General features: G+C 42.1%; 1 protein-coding gene across 1 annotated transcript in view; it reads left to right on the top strand.

The window, feature by feature from the left end:
• The window catches only part of Skap2 (src kinase associated phosphoprotein 2), a 163410-nt gene extending 142728 nt beyond the window's left edge, over window positions 1-20682 (top strand). The window contains exons 11-13 of the mRNA XM_052721033.1: window positions 3560-3672; window positions 18013-18113; window positions 18556-20682. Coding sequence (XP_052576993.1) covers window positions 3560-3672; window positions 18013-18105 — 206 coding nt within the window. The 3' untranslated portion in view covers window positions 18106-18113; window positions 18556-20682. The remainder of the gene's footprint in view (window positions 1-3559; window positions 3673-18012; window positions 18114-18555) is intronic.
• Window positions 20683-20990: the final 308 nt, after the last annotated feature.

Here is a 20990-nt window from a genome sequence, read left to right as displayed (position 1 = left end):
TAAAAATGAGAAGACTGGGACGGATATTCTGCATTATCCATTTCCACCTGGCACATGGCCCCAAGTCCTAATTATGACCGAGATGGAAAATAACCGCGTGCATGATGTACAAAGTCACACGATACAGACAACTTTGCTTGCTTGTTGTTATTTCCAAGTAGCACAAGATAAACTATCTGTAGCGCAAACATGAGGTTAGTTTGGATAAACCAGCAATTATTTTACAGGGAGAGAAGAGATGGCTGCCTTCTTATCAAGACTTTACACCTCTTCATAGTCACATGTCAGATGGGGCAAGGTCTGCCCTGTCACCCCCGGGTCCTGTACAGAGCTGGAGCTCGGGTCACCTTCCCCTCGCTGATATGTCCATACATCACTCTTTTGAGCTGTCAGAAGCAGGGTGGACAAGCAGTGTGTGTTCAGGAAGTAGCTTTCCCGAGGCCTTCCTACCATGACATATGGAAAGGAAGCAGAGGCCTGATTCTGGACCTGGACAGGAAGGTGGGAGCAGGTTGCTGCAGAGGGCTTGGGTTTGCTTTTTTTTTTTTTCAGAAAGGAAACAAGGACAAAGTCATTAGATGTTAGCACTCCTGCCCTGTACAAAACAACTGTGAAACATGGCGGCCAGCAAAGCCCCAGGCACAATGCTTGATAGTAAAGTTGGTATATATATTTTAAGATGTATCACGAAGCTTCTGCCAAAAGCATGCAGGTTTCTTTTTAAAATGTCTGTGCAAGGCATTATCAGGCAAGGCCCTGCATTTGGTCCCCATCACCACAAACCAAAGCAAAAACATCTCACATGGTCTTCTTCCAGGGCATAGGCTCATGCCTTTAATCCCAGCATTTGGGAGACAGAGCCAGGTGGATCTCTGAGGCCAGCCTGGTCTACAGAGCGAGATCCAGGACAGGCTCCAAAACTACACAGAGAAACTTTGTCCCGGTTAAAAAACAAAAAAAAGTTTCTCGCTTTTGTGAGTCTTCTGTGCTTTCAAAGCTGTATTTCTACATGACTTTCGTCTGTGTGTGTTTAGACACACTTAGATTTTAAAGATAAACTAGAGGGGCTTCCTACTTTCCACAAACAAGACTGCTCCTCATTTTCTAGGCCCTGCATCCTTTCCCAAGGAGATGGGCTAATAGGCAGGCTGCTGACTCCTCCCTCGTTGTTAAGGCCTCCTCTTCACACCTAGAACCTCAGTCAAGTGTAGATATAGCTGCTCAGTGCACACAGCTCTTCAGCAGTGCTCGCGTGTGGGACACGGAATTGAGGTAGGTGTGAATACCGTCATCATCAAGATTGTAGAAAGCACAGTTGAAAATGCATCCTTCCCCAGCATTGCACATCGCTGGCTCCGTGGCTTCCTTGCAGCAGTGAGGTTTAATGAAGTGCTCCCGATGCACGTCTGGGGAGAGATGCATCTTGCACACGGTGGGGGTCTCTCCCCTTGCCCGCCTCTATACCTCCCATTAGTGTTAATGGGAGTTTCTCCAAGTGTATCCAGGGAAGAGAAACCCCCAAGTGGTAAGAGTATGTATTAGAAATCACCATATACTCTTCTTTTTGTCCTTTCTTCCCCGCCTCTACTTAAAAAAAAAGTCCATTAAATGAAAAGTAACTTGGGATCCCACAGTTTGGCCAAAAACCTCGCCTTTAGTTGTTTTTGTTTTCTTCCATGTCTTTGGACCAAGCCTAAGACTGAGCAGCATGGGAACATGTCCGGGCCCTGCTGCGGAAACTAGTTCTTTAGACCTTCTGCCTCTTGGCTGGAACTGTGTGGAGGGCCTGGCATGTGACATGCTGTCGTCCCCTCTGCTCTAATTCCTTGACTCTCAAGCTGACACTGACAGACTGCGTGGGGTGCAACATTTGACCCATTTAGTAGTTGATTTAATCTGACAAGAATGTTTCAACTTCTAAATCTCTATTTGTCTAAATAAGTGGTTTTTAAAAGAAATCAGTCACTTTATTATTAAGTGATTTTTTTTTTCTAAAAAAAGAAAGAAATTGACAATGTTTGGAGCTATCTGGCCAGCTGGAGTGCCCTCTAGTGTCCATTTACAGAATTTATTTACTACAGGCTTGGGGTGGGGGGGGGGGGGGTGTGGGGGGGTGGCCACAAGCTTTGTTAGCTCTTGGTTGGATTCCAAGGGCTTGCACACGTCCCTGCTGGTGTCCCTGCTGGTTTTAGTGCTTCAAGCCCAAGTGCTGAAGTGGAGAAGCCGATATGATGTCTGTCTCTCTCAGCCTCCTCCTCCCCATCCTGTCCTTCTGCCCCCCACCCCTCTCTCTTTCAGTCTTAAAAAATGAAAAATTAACAGGGGATTCTGTTAGGTTGTATTTTCTAGTCCCTGTTTATTTTCTCACAAATATAATTGAAAGGGCGCATCCTATAAATACTTAGATTCGATGTTATTTAGATTCTCTTTAAAAAAAAATGTTAAAGGCCTTAAGGAGAGTTTTTAATCTTCTAATAAATTCATACTTTGTGAAAACCAACAGTATGCTAACTGTGCTAATGTGACCAGTGGCTGAGATTGCCAAGAAGCCTGCTGTTTGAAAGCCATCTAGCCAAACTAAGATGACAGCCTGATCTAGCATCCATCGCCACATTATCCCCTCAGATTCCAAGATGACATTCCCGAGATGGAAGTTGTCAGCACATATGTGTTCCGCCTGGCTAGTGAACACACGGACATCTTATGTCTTACTGATATTACTTGCATTCTTTTTTCCTGAACTCATCAAAACTCAATTATCATGAAATTAAAAACAGGAAACAGTTCTCAGTGTAACAAAAGCGTCCAGTGTATTGAAGTGCGTGCTGTGTTTTGGGAGGCCCGCCCGCACTGTGAGTGACAAAGCATTTGTTACCCAGTTACTGTGGTGTTACAGGGCGGAGAGCACTAAATAATCAATCAGTTAATGGTGTGTATGGCAGTTTGAACACACCACATCCATTGTGCTTATGCCAGGAGAGAGATGAGCCGGGAACTCCGGTGGATGTTGCATGTTTATTCAGAACCCAGTGTCCTAGATCTGGCTGATCAAAATCTGTAATGGCAGTTTCAAAGTTGCAAAAATATTGTAGAGACAGCTTTGAGGGACTTTGGGTACAAACGCTTTCTATTTGTGTATTAAAGTCTGCTCTTATCATCACTGTTATCAAGTATTCCAAACTCTGTGAGATGGTCACTTCCCATGTGTCTGTCCCATCTCGTAGACATTGCTGACTTTGTGGTAAGGCCCGTTGTTCTTGGGAACACGTGGGAGTGGGCTCAGGACTGATAAAAACCAACAGGAAGCATCGTGCTGTTCTGATGCAAGTGCCATCACCGCGGGGTTTGGATTAAGAGTGGAACGGAGGGGGCCATGAAAAACCAAACCTTTTTGAAACCTTTTTGATCTTCATGAACATGCTCAGAAGAAGGCCTCTTGTGGATTCACTAGGATGTTCCGTGATTCACCAGAGCTGTTTAGACTTTCTGGCAGTCTGGGGTGATCCTTTCACTTCTGTTGGTTCAAGCCATAACTCCAACTTTCTCTTTCTTTTTCTAGGAGATAGAAGCACTGATTATGCTAATTTCTACCAGGGCCTGTGGGACTGCACTGGAGCTCTTTCTGATGAGTTGTCCTTTAAGCGTGGTGATGTGATTTACATTCTTAGCAAGGTAAGAAGGTACTCCAAAATGATAGCCAACAAGGGGAAATGCATAGTTCACTTCTCCTGCGTTTGAATTTACAACACAAGGGAAAAATGCCAATCGGAATTCTTCTAGGTCCTTGTTAACAATTGGAAGTTCGAAATAATTAATTATTTTGTCAAGTGAAATATAATCAGAATTTAAACACAATCAGATAACAGGATTCAACTTACCAGTGTGTTTACCCATCACTCCAGCCCTTGGCAGGAATCCACCTGCTGCCTTCTCCAGAAACAATATACTTATGTGAAAGTTAACATTGTAAGGTATTGGGTTATTAATTATGTTGTTCTTACTTCTTCCTTCTCATTCTTCTGTGTGCTTATTCTGAGCTTGCCTGCCATTCTCCACTGGAAGCATTGTGTTTATAGAAGAGGTTTTTCATCTTTGTGTAAACACATTGGTGTTCCGACAATTTAAAGGCGATGCTTTTCTATTCAGACAGGTTGAGGTAATTTTTTAAAGTTTAACACACTATATTTGTAAGTGTGGTGGCAAAGTATGTTGCCCCAAACTCATCTTTATATTCATAAGAATCATTTCTGCTTTTTGAGACATTGGACTGTAGAACCTGTCAGCTCTAAATCTCAGGGTATACTCCTGCTACTGTGTATGAGTTCTCTTCATTTTCATTGAAAAATTTTCCTTCTGTACCATTAGGGATTTAAAAAAGTGTCTACTTTTTGAGACTATCTTAGCACCAAATGATGAATGGAAATGATTTGAATATAAGCAGGGAAATGTTAAGTAGGTCATAAGTCTAACACTTTAATGTGATTGATCTGAGAATTTTTTGGATAGTTCAGAGGGGTAAGATGTATTAGATAAAATTGGAATTTGAAAATAAGATCACATTAGATTTTAACATTGGATGGCTGGTACAGGAAATCTTGACCCAGCTGGTCGTAGCATCTTAGAGTGGGCATCTTAATGAAGATGGGCTGTTCTTCTCCCAGGGACATGTCATGAGAATGCAGACGGTACTTGAGCTGTCACTCGTGACTCAGACTAGTTTTGACTAGTTTTTTTCCTTCCCTCCTGCTTAATTCCATACCATAGGTAAGCATCCATAATACCAGGACACATTCTAGGCACCAAGAATTCCATAGGATTAGTACTAAGTGTTTGTAAATTGGTGGATTAAGGAATACTGAGAATAACTTAATACAGGGAGCTGCAATCTTGGCTTATTAAGATGTCCAAAACCAAGGCTCCTCACACAGTTTCCCTGCTCATTGGTGTGTTGTTATTTCTTGTTGCTCCTGGAAGACCCTTTCAGTTCTTGGAAGCACGGTAGCCAGCCCTACTACAACTCATTGCCTGTACCAGGAATTGAACCCACAGCCTTTCTCATGTTTATCAAGTGCTATGCAGCTGAACTAGTGCCTCAGCCTCACTCCCACCCCTCACTCATTTCCCTAACTGGCTCAAACTGGTCTTGAACTCCAGTCACCCTCCCAATAGTGTGCTCTCAGGCATTGCCTGTGGTGTCGTACTCCACATAACAGCTTTTGGTTAAGTCTGTTATTAAACATTTAGTTATCCTGAGTTAAGTCAGCAGCTTTTAAAAATTAATTATTTAACAGAATTAACCCAGTTCTTATCAGGAAACTTTCCTGAAGTCTTTTCCAAAATTTACCAAGTTCACTGTTTCCTTAACCAATTTGGCTGCAAGTATATAAAATTAAAGAGTTGACTAACTTCTATTTGAAATTTCCAATTCTCGGGGTAAATGGCACAGCCACTGTACTCCATGTGCACTCCTTGTAAAGCCCGCATGCAGCAGTTCTTAAGGCCTTCTTCATGAGTCAGCTTAGCTGCTGTAAAGCCCACACAGGACACCCATCCCCAAGACAGACAAAGTGGTGTGGGCTTGGCTCAGGTCCACCATTTTCTGTTCCTGTGACATTCAAAGTGTAGCCCTAGTGTGTTGGGCTTCCAGGATGCTGAGGATAGAAGTTTAGTTCTCAGAAACCAGTTTTGTAAAGACTGTAGTTTTATGTATAAAGCTTGATTTAAGAACTTGGGTTAGAGGTGGCCCAGCTCATAGGCGGCATTCACTTCCATCTAAACATTTTAAAAGCTGTTATCTGGGAGAGAACCGTCCTCCTCATTCAGACCTTTGCAAGGCTTGATGTCCTAACATCAGTCAGCCCTTTGGGTTCCTTCTAGAGATGGGTATTTTAGCTGGGGCTAATTTGGGTTTTTGAAAGAAGAGCCAAGAAGGATTACTTGTTAGCCATCGAATCTTCCCCCATAGGCTAAAAGATTTAGTGCTCACAGTCAGCAGCTGTGAACCTCAGAGAATGAAGTGGGGTGGGGGGTATGGTTAGGATAAAGAGAACAGCCGCCCAGCTCTCCCTGACAAGCCCCACATCCTCAAACTTGGCTGGGGCTGTTGACAGTCTGCTTGCTTTGGAGTGAGTGCGCTTGTGAAGACCCCCTTCTCTTTACTGGGTAGGCTCAGAAGGAACTCTGGAGAATCTCTTGCAATTTTTTTATTACTGTAACCTCACAGTTTTGTCCAAACTTTGGCAAACATAGACCTTACGTTAATACCATAACTGTGCTTAATTTCCAAATGCTTAAAATAATACATTGAGAACTCAAGATTTCCAGAACCAAGTTATGAATTTCTGAATCAAGGTAGGACCAGTATTGTCTATTTTTAGAAGGAGAAGCAGTTGGGTCGGGGAGATGCTCAGCAGGTAAAAGTGCCTACATTTGCCCTACAACAACCTGAGCTCAACCCGAGGCCCACACTGTGGAAGGAGAGAGCTGACTTCCCTAAGTTGTACACACACTAAATAAACAATGACTGTGATTTTTAAAGTATAAGCAGCATAAAAATCACTACTTTTTTATATGCCTAATAATTGTTTAATCTTAGACTATTATCTAGACTTTTGTGACGATGGTATGAAATTTTTACCATTTTAATTTATTTTTTTACACCATCTAGTGGCTCCGAATGAGCGGTGCAGGTAATTGCAGCTAATGTGCACAGTCAAAATGGTGTCATTAATTCAACTTTAAATCTAGCTATGGGTTATTACTTTCCCATCTCATGTCAATAAAGTATTAGCATTAATCATGAAGAATTTTGTTCATCATTTTGAATTGTGTGGAAATTGTATACACAGGAAGAATATATTTTAAGGAATCTGGCATAATATTTGTGGAGACAGAAAATGAATACTTTGTGAGAAATTGATGTCATGACTTTGTTAAATAAATAAAACCATTTAAAAGGTTTTAAAGAAATGCTACTTAATCTTAGAAATGTAGTGACTTTTAATTTGAACTAGTACCACTGATTTGACTTACCGCCCACAAATTTGTCAGTTTTGAATGCCCTTTTTAAAAAGGCAACACAAAACAGTTTAAGAAAAAATAAATTCCTTTCATACAAGTATTTAGCCGATCAAAAAATAAAATGTCATGCTTAATAATGAAGAGTGTTTTAATTTTGTAAATGTAATGATAGAAAACATTTCGCTAATTTGTCGATTAGACTATTTCATTATGCAGCTCTATGGAAATACAGCTTTATTTTTAAATTTCTCTTTCTCTCTCTCTCTCTCTCTCTCTCTCTCTCTTCCATGGAACCCTCCTTGATGGTATGTCAGCTGCGCTCAGTTACCCTCAGGGTGACTGACTTATTTTAGCCTCTTTTGAGAGTTACACAAATCTTAACCACCACCGCCCCCCCGCTTTTTTTCTTTAGTGAAAATCAAATGCTGCAATAAAGAAGCACAGGCAGACACCTGCCCTTCCCCCTTCCCTTTTTAACGTTTTCCAATTAGCGGCTGTCATGTGACCCTCTGGTTGAGCTAGCCCCTCCTTCAAAGTGTCCGGCATTTTCTTAGTTTCAACCTTTGAACCTCACTAATAATAAATCTAAATTCTGTTTGCCTTAAATGGAGACAGTATCTTTTTTGCTTTATCATTCTTTTCTTATAAGCTTGATGCTGTTTTGTTTTAATGTGTTAAAATAATTCAGTATTTCAATGTAGATTTAGAAGTCTTTTTTCCTCCTACCAAAAAAAAAGACAGCATATTTTCAGGGACAGATGAAAGTATAATTTGTGATTTTTATGATAACTGTTTTGTTGGTGAATTAACTGTGAAACACAGCGTGATCTCAGATTTTTTTTATTTTTTGGAAAGAGAGGAAAAGCCATAGTAGAGATAGAAGTCTTTTAATTTTTAATTTCAGTTTTTGGCCGGATTCCAGTTGTTTAGACAGTCATGCTAAATATTTTACTATTTTGCATCTCCATTTTATTTTTCCCAAACCATGGACATAATCTGGTAGCTAATAGTGTTTTCCTGGAATCATGTTTGTGCAGTATTCTAATTCCATCAGTAGGTTCCAGGTCACACACACAGCAGGCCCTCTCTTCTGCCCATGCTCCTACTGGTCCTGCGGGTCTGCCTCGCTGCTTCGGAGTTACATCTCTGGCGGTTCATCTTCCCATCTGCACTTGTTGGTACATCGCTAACCACATCCTCATCCTTGCTTTTCCAGCAATAAGTTTTTTTAGAGTTAGAAACAGACAAACTCTACTTCAGCAGGAAAGAGGCATGCCACTCAAAACTCTAGACTATTTTCTTTCACCAGAGGCCTGTAGGACTTTAGCTTTGCGACCTTTAAAAAGTATTTCATTAAGACCAAAACAGGAAGCATAGATAAAACAGTAGTTATGAGTGAACACTAAAATGCATTTGAGGTTGTGCTGGTTGGAGTTGTAAGCAATACTTCGTGTGTGTTTGGTTGGTATTCACAGTGCTTGGTGAATTATGACTGTCATTGAACATTTACTTCTCGTTAGAATACAAAGATTTACTTAGTATGGCTTTGGGGGCTTCAGACCTATAAAATAAATGAATCAAAAGTCTCACTGGCAAGAAAAAGGCAAAGTTGTTTTTTTGTGTTTTGTTTTAATATACAGCTATTCCAGTTTTTCATTTGTGATCATATGGCCCAGGGTACCACAGATAGCACGGCTAACCACTGAAGAATGACCAGGACAGATCATGGGGACAACCATGGCTGACGCTGATCTAGTCCCCGAGTGTCATCAGATTCTATGGCCTTTTGAGAAGGAGGAGATTCTTTCTTGGAGTTGTGTTTGTTTGGACCTGACAGTGTTTTGTTTCTGTGCTGCTCTGTGGGTGCTGGGGCGCAAAGCATCATGTAGCCCTCCTCCTCCATGGCCGTCTGTCTCTCCAGCCTTGGAAGCGCTGTTGACATGCTCCAGTCCCGCTCTCAGAACTGTGAACAATATTTCCCCGTTTCCTCCTCCACAGAATGGAGGCAGCCTTCCCTTCTGGACCAGGGCTGATGGGTGGAGGGGGAGGCTGCTGTGGAGGCCTGCTGGTGGCCCAGCACTTGTAGGGACTTGAAAGAGGGTGAGCAAGAAGACAGTGTCAGAGGTTCCTGTGACCCGCTGTACCACGGGAGGGGCTGCCTTGGGAAATAGCCAGGTGGCAGGGTCTATAGGAGTTTAATTCTGCGTTGGATGAGCAAGTTTACCGGAAGCAGACCAGAGCCATAAAGAAAAGTGCCCTGTTGTGTGTGTTGTTGTTGTGTTTTATATTGAACAGTCTGTGATCTCCTATGTCCTTGTCCCCCAGCTCCTACCTCAAAACTCAAGAACTCACTGGCACAGTGCATGCCATTGTATGTCTGCCCTTACTCAGTGTGATGTCTCTCTGACCTCTGTAACTGGAAACTCCAGAGTGGCTGGTTATTTCCGGAGTAGTTATTAGGTGGGAGAGAGTAGAGACAGATTGTTGGTTAAGAGACCTGGGGACTCAGCCATTAAGAGATTAAGAGCATGTACTGCTCTTGCAGAACCTGAGTGGTTCCCAGCTCCAAGTGGCTCACAATAGCCTGTAACTGCGGCTCCAGTAGACCCAGCAGACCCCTGCACATGTGAATATACCCCACATACACAAAATTTAAATATTTTTAAAAAAAAGCTTTATAGAGTAGGTGTTTAATAAAGTAACAAGTGACACATGTTCATAGTTGAATTGTTAGCTGTAAAAAAAAAAAAAAAAAAAAAAACTAGAAAAAATTCCCATCTTCTAATACTTGCTTCCCCCACCCCCAAGATCTGATTCCCTTTTGTTTACTTTGCTTTTTTGTTACTTCGTTAAAACGCTCTGATCAAAAACATCTTGAGGAGAAAAGGCTTCCTTTCATTTTACCCTTCTGGATCCATCAATTAGGAAAGTTAGGGCAGAAACCACGGAGAAAAACTACTGGATGGCTCACTCCCTGGTTCATGCTCAGCGCCCTTTCTCAGCAGCCCAGACCCAGCTGCCTAAGGATGGCACCTCTCACAATAGCCTGGGCAGTCAAAGTCAAGTCCCGCAGACATGCTCGAAGACCAAATGGGGTTGGGGGGCGGGGGAGTCCTTCCCGAGGTTTCTTCTTCCCAGGTGACTCTTGGCTGTGGTGAGCTGGAGGAGCAGGGCAGAGACTGTCCCAGTGCTCAGTTCTGGCTGCTGTGCTCCTGGTGCGTCGCTTCTGTAATTCCTGGAGAGGGAGAAGAAAGCAATAGCAAGTGAACACACACAGTGCAGTGTTCTAGGCACCTGGGGCTGCCAGTTTGCGGGGTGCTCATGGAGTGAATCTGTGGGTCAGTCTTACAGATTAGGAAGCCCATGCCAGTAAGGCTTTTTATATAACAACTACCCACGGACACTGCTGCTCAGTGCTTTCTCCAGGAATCAACACTGATTCCACCCTAAATCCTTTCTTTTTCTAATACTGGCACTATGTGGACCTCGGGTAGAGGTGCCTTTTTGACTTTTTGTATCAGAAGGTTAATTGCGAGCACCCATCCCAGTTCTAAACAACATAGATGGCTGAAGTTATTCTTTTTTTCCCTCATCAGCCATTTGTTGACACTTCCTGTGCAGAGTACTCGTCCAGGCCGAATCCAGGGACGCTTGGAGTGGCTTCCCTTCCAGGGTCCTAAGCTGGGTGGCAGACGCAGCCAGTCTGAGAAGAGAGTGTGCTAATAAAGCATTCCTGTGGGCTGTGGGTGTGCAGGGGAAGGCAGGGGAGTGAGCATGCACTGGAGTGATTGAGAAAGGGTTTAGGAAACTGGAATCAAACTAGAATTTCACTTTGTTCATTCAACAAGTATTTGAGTGTTTGCTTATTTGTGTCTGTTAGACCTAAACTCTGCACCCCATAGGCTGGCAGAGGGACACCTTTCCAGCCCAGCTTCCCTCATCTTATGTGGCCGGCCATCGCTGTTGGCTGCCTAGGCCTTGGGTGTTAGCCACACCCGCTCTCCCCTGAAGACAGACGGTTTTCTTTCAGTCTCCTCACACAGGCCCTGCATTGCCCTTTTCATTCCATTTGGAGTCTCCACCCGCCTGCTTTTTTCTACATAAACTTGCAAAACCTCTCCGTAGAATTATGTGCTTCTCTATGAGTCTCTCTCACATTCCATAGTCCATGTTAGGATTACCAGCTTCTCTCCCCACCCCCTCTCCCCTGCCTCCTCCCCCTTCTCCTTCCTTCATTCTGAACTTCCTGATGTCAACACCCTGTCTTAAAGTATTTTCGTATTTAGCTAATACCTAATACAATGGCGGTGTTTAAAATGCATTTACTAAGTTCCAGTTAAAAATAGGAAAGATTCTGACTTCTGAAGAAAATGATGGACTCACAGAGTTGGGGAGCATTAGTACAAGCCTTTACAAGTATGGGAGGCCAGCTCCCACATTTTCCCATTTTTTCCCCAGGGTACTCTTGAGGAGAGAGGGATAAGAAATATTTAGATAGAAAGATAGTGTGGAGAAGAGACAGACAGAAACACAGGATAGCTTCAAGAGGACCTGGATCAATATCCACCGGCCCCTTCTGTCTCTTCAAAATGGCTTTTTATAGGAATGCCAAGGAGCGGGGCAAAAGACCTCCCCCTAGCATAGCCAAGTGCAGACCCTTCCCATCACCTGGTAAGCCATCCCTTAATTCAGCCCTGCTGGGTAAAGCAAGCTCAGATCTCACTAGGAAACGTTTGTGGGCCCCTGCATACAAGTGAAGAAATTAAGGCTTAGCATAATTGGGGAAAACCAAATAAAGACCAAGGATAGGAAGAGCGACATCCATGGAGGTTTTCAAAGATGATGGGTTTCTGCAGTGGAACTTGTACCTTGAGCTGAGCTGCCTGGCAACCAAACCCAAACAGAAGAGCTAGGGAGCTGAAATTCCTTTCAGTCAAAAAGGAGAGCCTTGACTTTGTCCAGCATTGGCTGCTTTGAAAAGCTACATTCTCACAGGAATCTCTAGACTCTGCACAGATAAGATTGAGTCTCAACAACTACAAAAAAAAAAAAAAAAAAAAAAGAAAGAAAGAAAAAAAAAAGAAAAGAAAAAAGGCCAGGGCAGGTAATGACCTCAACAATAACAATAATTTATAAAAATATAACTAAAGATTTCATTAAGGACATTCTGCAAGACCCCAAGTATATAATAAATAATTAGACTTGCTAATCTGTATGAAGTTGGACTATTGTAGTTCCAGTGAGAAACAGAAGTAGAAAAAGGAGCTTGGAGATTGCCCAGAGCTACCCGCTTCTTTTACAGCAAGCTGGGAAGCAGGAGACAGCTCACGGTGGGGAGGAGCTGCCGAGCCCCCAGACGCCTCCCCCAGGTGTCCACTGCCCCTGAGCGGGTTCTGCCCTGACCTTGTCAGTGCTCAGTCCAAATCAGTCTGCTTCCTCAGAGAAATGGGTTAGGATTCCTGGTTCCAAAGGAGACAGAGACCTTTCCTTCTCAAGATTTCATGGAAGCTCTTCAGACAGAGCATCTCATTGGGTGTTCTGGAAAACACTAGCCAGCAGCCTGCCGGTGCCTCATGCTTCAGATTACACAAGCTCCCTGTGCATGGATCAGAACAGATGCTTGGAAACGATTCTTAGATAAACATATATGAAGAAACATGTACTCCTATTAGAAATTAAATTTCTTTTAAAAATTAGACACTTGGTGCACCATACAATGTGAACATTGGTCTGGGCTATTATCCAGTGTCGAACTTACAGAGCATCTATTACATTCCAGTATCCTGGGGCATAGAGAAGAGAGCAAGGTCTTAACTCTGACCTCAGCAAGTTTGTCCTTTGTTATTTGAAGGAATAAAACTGAGGTGTGTGAAATCCACTGAGGAATAAAAGCTCCGCTTGAAGTTACATACAGGTGTTAGTATGTGTCCGATAATTCAGCACAAAAATCCCGACAGCTGAGTGACTGAGTTGGGTCTTGGGCACTGGACAGGATTTGGCTGAGGGAAGGTACTCCCTGGGAAGGGAGCTCCGTGAACACAGGCAGGCTTGCGTGTAGTAGCAGTGGGGACCAAGCTGATGGAGAAGTGACAGAGAACTTTGTAGTTCCTGTCATGAGGAGATGGTGGCAGTTCTTGAGCAGCAGAGTGAACTGAGGCAGACAGTTTCTTGGATGATCAGAAGGGCAGAGGTGACAGTGAGGTGGTGAAGACCTGCCCTGAGCAGAGACGACTGGGTGGGGTGGTGAACCCAGGAGCAGTCGTGGAGATAGGGACTGGCAGGTGACAAACCCTGACATCCCAGCCCTCTCTGCTGAGCTTCAGCTGAGTCTCTTCTTGTTCAACGCGTCTGTGAAGCATTGGGCAGAATGGCCATGTTTGCCTCACAGCATTGTAGCTGTTGACTGTAAAAACTTAAAGTCAGTATGTTGGGTCTCTGAGATGTAAACTGAAATTTGCTAGGAGAATTAAATTCTTACTGTATGCTTTCTTACTTGTCCATGTTTCTCCTGCTATTAAATGGAGTGAACGATGCAAAAAGAATTCTGTGAATCGGAGGAACTCAGTCACGTCTGAGCAGTAAATGATTAACCAGGGAACTGGATTCCACAGCCATGTGAACTCAGCAGAGCTTTGGGAAAAACATCTCCCAGTGGTGCGATTCGGGTATCGTGGAGAACCATGGGAGGGGGTTAGGAGGGGACAGTAGAGCATCATGGGTGCCAAGACCCTGTGTTGCTAAGGAAACCATCAGCATGATGAGAAAAAGGATTCATACAAGTTCCTAAACACATGTGCATGTGTGTGCGCGCACCAGGCGCGCGCGCGCGCGCGCACACACACACACACACACACACACACAAAGATAAACTTGAAGAAAGACTTTATATATTTAAAACATTAACTTTGTTTTCACATTGCTACTATTAGGAATAATTACCATCGTGAATATATGGGAAATAAAGATTAAACCCATTGATTCTTAAAGTCACCATGCTTAATATTTTGTGGATGAAGTCACTTTCACAAAGGGCTAGCACGTTCTGAAACATGGATGTGTGTTCAGACAAAGGACACAGCGGCTGCCCAGCATTTGAAGCACCTGTTGCCTTCAGACATAGCAGTAAGTGACTGAGAGGGTGGCCTGTCCCTAGACCCTGGCGGAGCTTCAGGTTTCTATGAAACAGCACTTGTTCACTGTCTGATTTGCAGAAAGTGGATTAACATACTCAAGAAAGGAGGGTCTGGCACTGAGAAGGATTGAAGTGAATTTGGGAATCTTGTAAGTATAAAATAATGCACCAGCAGAGAGGGAAGACCGAGTCAGTAGGCCGGTGTGAGCGTGTGTTCACTGTTGTGTTAGACAAAGTCTGTTTCTCTTCATCAAAGTCGGGCCTTTCCCCCGACCTTACTGCATAGTCTCGTTAATTTATCGCCCAGTAAATATTAACTATAAACAGATGAGATGGCTTTATGGTTTGACAGTTGTGACGTGGGAGTCAGACTGCGAGCGTTCATTGCCATCTCACTGTTATTTCCTGGATTATTGGGGGAATTTGACTTTGGTTTTTTGCCTCTGACTGCCACGTTACGTTTTGCCTGGAAGCCATCTGTTTTGCTGATAGCGAATTCCTTTTGAGTGCCATTTTTATACAGTAAGCATCACTACACCTCTGGATCTTGATAGCAATACTGCAGGAGCAGAAAGCAGCTTTGTGTTAGTAATTACCTAACATTGTCAGAAGCTGACTGCAGGCCTCTTCCTAGTGATAACAGAATAACCGCATAATGTAGCTTTATAGCACATGATTAATAGAAAATAATTACACGTCCTACAAAGGGATGCAATATTTCTTATAAATTGACTAAAATGGTTTCCTGTAGATTAAAGGACTCTTCATTATTTTATCAGTCCTCCCGAGGTACAGTCACTTGCCTATGTTAGCATTTCAGTTGATGGCAAGAGCTGAATAGGGTGAAGGATACCAGATGGCAGACCTCGTACCTGAGATCTTGAGTGCAGTCAGGTGATGCGATGTTTTCCTAGCCTGTCACGACTTAGATGGCAGTTTGGTGTGGGCCTCCCCTCGGTTTCCTCTTCCCTCCCCCTTTTCTTTTTTTCTTTTTCTTTTATTAATAATGTTTGAGAGGTGTCTTTTAAATGATCCACCTGTGACTTTCTGGAACAATGCTATAATTAGTATGTGGATTTTAAGACAACATGGTATTTTTTGATGGCATTGTTTCCCACCATTAACTGATCTGTCATTCGTAATCACATATGTTTGGGTCAAAGAGGCTGATTTCTTTCTTTGGAAGGAAACATTGCATGGTGTTGAATCTTGAGACTGAAGTTTAGAAAACAGTTATAGTCCATGGAGCATTTTCATCCCAATTTATGGGCTGCAGGTGGTTTAATTGGGGTTCCTATTGCTCGGGGGCTCATGCCGAGGGTGGTGGGGATGAGCAGTCTTGTGACCTACTCTGTAGCTTCAGTGCACAGCCATAAATCTGCCTCCTAGATTTTTGTCCCTCTACCTTATCTCTTCTCTTACTTCACACAGGAGTATTATATGGAATTATTTATAAATATAAAGTAATATTCTGTTTTTTATTGTTACCATTTTCTGAATGAGATCTGATATTTTACAGCATTTTCGTGAGGTGTGTATTTCATAAATGTTTTGGTTATTTTAAATGAAGTGAAGCATTTAGGATTACTGTAATGTAACACTTTTCTTGGTCCCTGGACTGTTACATGTAAGGGGTCAGTTTACAGCTGAGGAAGCCCCTCTCTGCCCTCTGCTACTGTGCTTTCTAGTTAGTTACCCCTATTGCTCTACCATAGATAGCAGCAGACTTTCTCAAGTCGTCTCTTGTCTGCCCTTGGTCGATGAGATCTTAATTTGAGGGTTTCTGCTCTTCTCAGGAGTAATGATAGGTCCTTAGATGACAGTACAGCTTGTAACCAAAGGAGAAGATTATAAAGTTCTATGAACTTTCTGCCGTGTATTTTGAGTCTGCCCTCCCACTGGTTGCCTTCTGTGTCTCCTATTGGCAGACTAGACCCTTTGCTCTTCTGATGTAATCAGTTTGAAAACACCCGAAGGCTGGTGTTGGGTAAGAGCTTTCATACTCAGACTTACCATTAGTCCCTTTTGATATCTTACAATGTAGCCCTTTGATCTGTAGAAGCTTACATGCGTTTGTTTTGGTAAGCATTAGGTTCCAATTGTATTCATTGCCTTCAAAACTGAGTAAGGGTGGTTTTATTAGGTGCCTACTAGGGTACAGTGATTGCTAGTCCAGCTTTCAGTCAGTTGATATTTCCTTTTGATGAACGTGCCTTGTGTAGATTATCCGCATCGTTGTTGAGTTCTGGATTCAGTGTTCTCACTGCTTGGACAGTTTTGTCCACTAAAATCACACTGTTAGCGAACTTTCAAACTTAACGCCTTTAGTCCACTGCCTCCAGAGCCAGTGCTGTCTCCTTATCAGAACAAGAAATCCAGGGCGAGCCTTTGTGCCCCTTTCTTCCCCTTTGTTCTCCAGTAAGCCTAGTTCTGCTATTGCCCACTACTTTAAAGGACCCATAGATTTTATCCTTTAATTTATAGGTAGACTGTCTGTCAATACATACATGCTAATGTTGCTACATTTGTATTGAAGAATAGCATAATTTTCCTTGTGATGGTCAATAGCATACAAATCAATATGAATGTTAAGCCTGTGTGCCTATCAACCCTCCCTCCTCACATATAACTCAATGTGCATATGCACATTCATCTATGACTCAGATGTTGGAAAATCAGAACCTATTGAATTACTTTGGGGATTGATTTTAAAAATTTATCTTATATGAAAAATTAAATTTGGGCCTTAATGCTTATGCAGAGTATTGCTTTTGGAAGATATTATTCTTGAAACTTGTAATTCATTTTACTTGTTTGTATCTCACTAAACATAAATAAATTTGAGATAAAAATACATTAGTCAATCTGGCAGACATATGAGGCTGGTTAAGGAGGGTTCACAATGCCTAAAGCAATGGTGTGTCTGTCAGTGGAGAATGAAGAAGAGAAGAGGAGGGCTAGGTTTGTTTATCTCACATTGTAAAGTGCAGAACACCTCATCAGTCACTCTGTTCACAGATTAATATTTTGCCTTTCAAACTAGAGAGACTTTGGTGTCCTATTTTTTTTTCCCCATTCTGCAAGCAAACCTAACATCACCTTCATGTTCCTCCCAAGCTTTGGCAGTCCAGAATCAAGAGAAACAGTAAAAACTTTGGGATATTATTTTCAAGAAGTCTTGTGAATTATTTTGTATTCGTATTTGTGAACTTTTAATTTTAGTATTTTTCTTATCTCTACTTTATCAGCTTAAAATGTATTAGGTTTTCTTAAGAAGGGCTGTATCTCTGAATTCTAAACCATCTAAGTTTCATTAGGAATTAGGAGTTTGTTGTCATGCCCCCTCACATCCGCCTCCCGGAGTGATTTTCATCCCTGATAGACAGATAAGAAGCTTCTTGAAGGTTCTGTAGCTCCTCCAGCTCCTGGCTTTAGCCTTACAGCTAGGAGCCGGTACCCAGGGCTGTACTGTGTGGACAGACCGGGAGACCCAGAAGCTAGTTCCTGCTGCTCTGGTGTTCCACGTCCTTACACGAGCGGCTGCTTCTGCATTCTGCCAGAATGAGGAACAAGATTGTGTTGTACAGTAATTTAAATACTTGCCAATAGCATGGCTGGTGTGTGTGTGTGTGTGTGTGTGTGTGTGTGTGTGTGTGTGTGTGTTTTAGTGGGGGGGGTGTTTGTTTATTTTTGTTTTTGTTTTGTTTTGTTTGTCCAGAAACAAAAAAGATGAAAATGTTTCCATTTGCAGCTCCAGCACCTTTGACTTTATAAAAAGAAACATTTCTAAGAAGTTGCATATAAACAACATTGTGCTTACACCAACCTAAAGGTTAATACTGCATATTGTTTTCAATTAGGAATACAATAGATATGGCTGGTGGGTAGGAGAAATGAAGGGAGCCATTGGCTTGGTGCCTAAAGCCTACGTAATGGAGATGTATGATATTTGAGAGTCCGGGTAAGTACATTTTAATCCAATATGCTGTAATAGCTCTCATGTTCTCTTGGTCTCTTTCTTCTGAGGCTTTGCCTTTTTCAAGTCTTTGTAGTTTTCTGATAACCTAAGTATGGTGCCCCAAATCTGTTTTTGTTTTTGTTTTATTTTGTTTTTCTTCGTCTTTAATTTTTAAAAATAACTTTAGAGAATTTACTTTGGAAGTGAACAGATTATTTGGGGAAACATTCCTTTGATAATAACAGCTGTGTTCTCAAACCTCCTCCTCTCTAGTGAAATGCCACTTTTAGGGCCTTTCTGAGCAAATGAATTGAGAAACATTGAGCAAACATTCATTTTTGTTTGGCTAAAAATGTTATTTTTTTTCTAAGTAGGAAAAATAAGTCAACATTTCTATTGAAGGAAAAAATAGAATAAAAATGCAGCTTTCCCTTTGTGCCTCCAGGGAAGTCTTCTGGGTGTCTGCAAGTGCTCCCTCCGGATTTGGAAACCTTCCGCGAGCCTGGAAGTCCCAGAGCTGCCTTCGTCTGCCTGCTTATCCCTGTCTCAGCAGCTCTTCTATGTAGTCACTCATTAAAACAGTCTCGATGTCAGATGAAGCCAGCAGTAATGGATTAAGTTAGATACAAGCAGGAGAGATAAGGCCTGCTGCTGTTTTTCAAATAATAATTAGTATCACTTTGCCCATTTGGTTTGTGTGGGAAAATTCATCGTGATTGTACATGATTCTTAGTCCCTGCAGCTGCCAGTGAAGGGTGCTATTTCTTAGTCATTAGGCATCCGTTATTTTTAGAGTGTTGCATATAATTTCATAGAGTTTGTAAGTTTTGAGTCGATACTAAAGACTTCTTTAAAGCTGTGTGGATGACTTAACTTAGTGTTTTTTTCATAGAGTAATATGTTTTCATGGGGAAGAAAAGTTGTGCAAATTGTCACTTTTACCTCCTGTTAGGTAAGAAAGAAAGAAAAGGCGGGGTAGCGTTAGTAGAGCGAAGTGGCAGTATGCTGTCACTTGGTTCACAAGTGTAAACCAGAGCCAGGTTTGTGCAAAGTGCTTCAATATCTTAATTTGGTGATGGGCTTGCCAATGTCTTCTACTGTAGTTCTACTTAAATTTAAGAAGATCAAAGATTCATAAGAAAGCCCATCTTACCACTAATACCATGGTATAAACAACTTCAGTGTGTTTTCAAAGTATGAGGGAGAGCCGGGCACGCTCTTAGCTTACTGTGACATCACTGCTGCGCTGTCCCGATCCCGCCATTAAATAGTAGTCCTGGCCGAGCCTCAGTGTGCGTCTCCAGACCAAACAGAAAAGACAGACCCAGGATGGCAGCCGTTGCCAGCAGTCACTGGAAGAGTAGGTTTGCAGAGTCCTGTCCGTCCCCTTTCATACAGAGTTGAGAGCATGGTATTTTAACTGTCTCTGGAGATGCTAGAAGAGCCTTCCTCTGGATAGAGACTGGATTTTTTTTTTGCTGTAGATGTAATCTACTGTTGAATGTTCTTCAGCAGGTCCCAGCTTTTGCTTAACTGTTCAGATAGAAATGCAAATGAGCTGATACTATTTTTAAATCTCCACTGTTTATGTACAACTATATTTACAAGGAGTAGTAGAGTGTTTATTTTACTGTTATAGTATAAAGGTTGTGATCACTCAGTTTCAAAAGTAAAAGAAAAAAATCTTAACTTTAGGGGTTGTGAATAACATAGTCCAAGTTTTCAGAAATTACGTTTGTAAAATTACCCTTTTCCTATGAGAGTGTCATTTAAACGGGTTCAAATCATCTTGGCAGAAGTTAGGCAGGTAGAAATGAACTCAGTGGCTGGCTTTCAGAGCCAGTGTGGGTTGAAAAGCGAAGCCTAGCCTGAGGTTACAGGTTTTGTGCCTTTAGCTGAAGTGGCCAGCAGATGGCAGCAGCCTGTCGTTTGCACATGGAGTCACGGGGGAACCCCTCCCCCACTCGGGCCGACTGAGAAGCCCTTAGATTTCTGCCTCCTTTTCCAGTTAATCCAGGAGAGGGAGTCCTTTGCCAACTGATGGCCAGCATTTCCAGTACAGAAGCATGGTGCTGCTTCTGTCCAGACCGCCTCTGGCCTTTGTTCTTTTTTAACTTGAATATACATGGCAGATAGAAGGTTGGAACCAAAAGCCTTTAAAATTGGGAGAGACGAGAAAAATTGCTGTCCCTTGCGATTCGTTGGTGCTTTCTGTTCAGTTGATGAACTCATTTTTGTGCTGTGAGGAAGTTTCTCTCCACCCCTGACAGTACATCACATTCTCTTCAAGATCATAATAACATCATTAATGTGAATTTAAACAACGCAGCTTGTTAGAAAAGATGCTAATTGTTATGTTCTCATTATGTTTGCTTAGCTTTTATTTGTTTTTCTATGAACAGTTAGAGAGCTAATTTTTTTGAAAGGTGATTGTAAGTCATATTTTATATAGCATTTTGCTTGATCGCCTGCTCTGTACTGAATTTGTACTCTGTTACCATTAGATCTTACAATAATGTTCCACTCTGCAAATTTTTAAGGTTCAAATAAAGTTTAATTGTTTGCAAACTGTTATGATGCTAATAATTCAACAGCCTGCTGTGTTACTAATGAAATTACTTTGTTATGATTAATTTGGAAAATAGTGTGTTGATTGTAGTAATTAAGCACAACAAGGTGAAGTAAATGATTCTAATGCCATCTGGCCTCCACACTGAATGAAGAAATGAAATCGGGCTGTCATCTGAATTTATTCAAAGAAGTAAGCATCAGACAGATGACTTTCATTGCTATAGGGTTTACGCTTAACCACAGCTCACCCGTTCTGGTTTCACCACTTTGTGGCATACAGCATGGTTTTTTGTTTTGTTGTGTTTTTTA

This window comes from Peromyscus californicus, unplaced genomic scaffold (genome assembly GCF_007827085.1).
Source record: "Peromyscus californicus insignis strain IS unplaced genomic scaffold, ASM782708v3 Scaffold_6__1_contigs__length_162567912, whole genome shotgun sequence".
Taxonomy (NCBI): Eukaryota; Metazoa; Chordata; class Mammalia; order Rodentia; family Cricetidae; genus Peromyscus; species Peromyscus californicus.
Note: the sequence above shows the minus strand (reverse complement) of the source record. Positions and strands in the feature narration are given on the sequence as shown.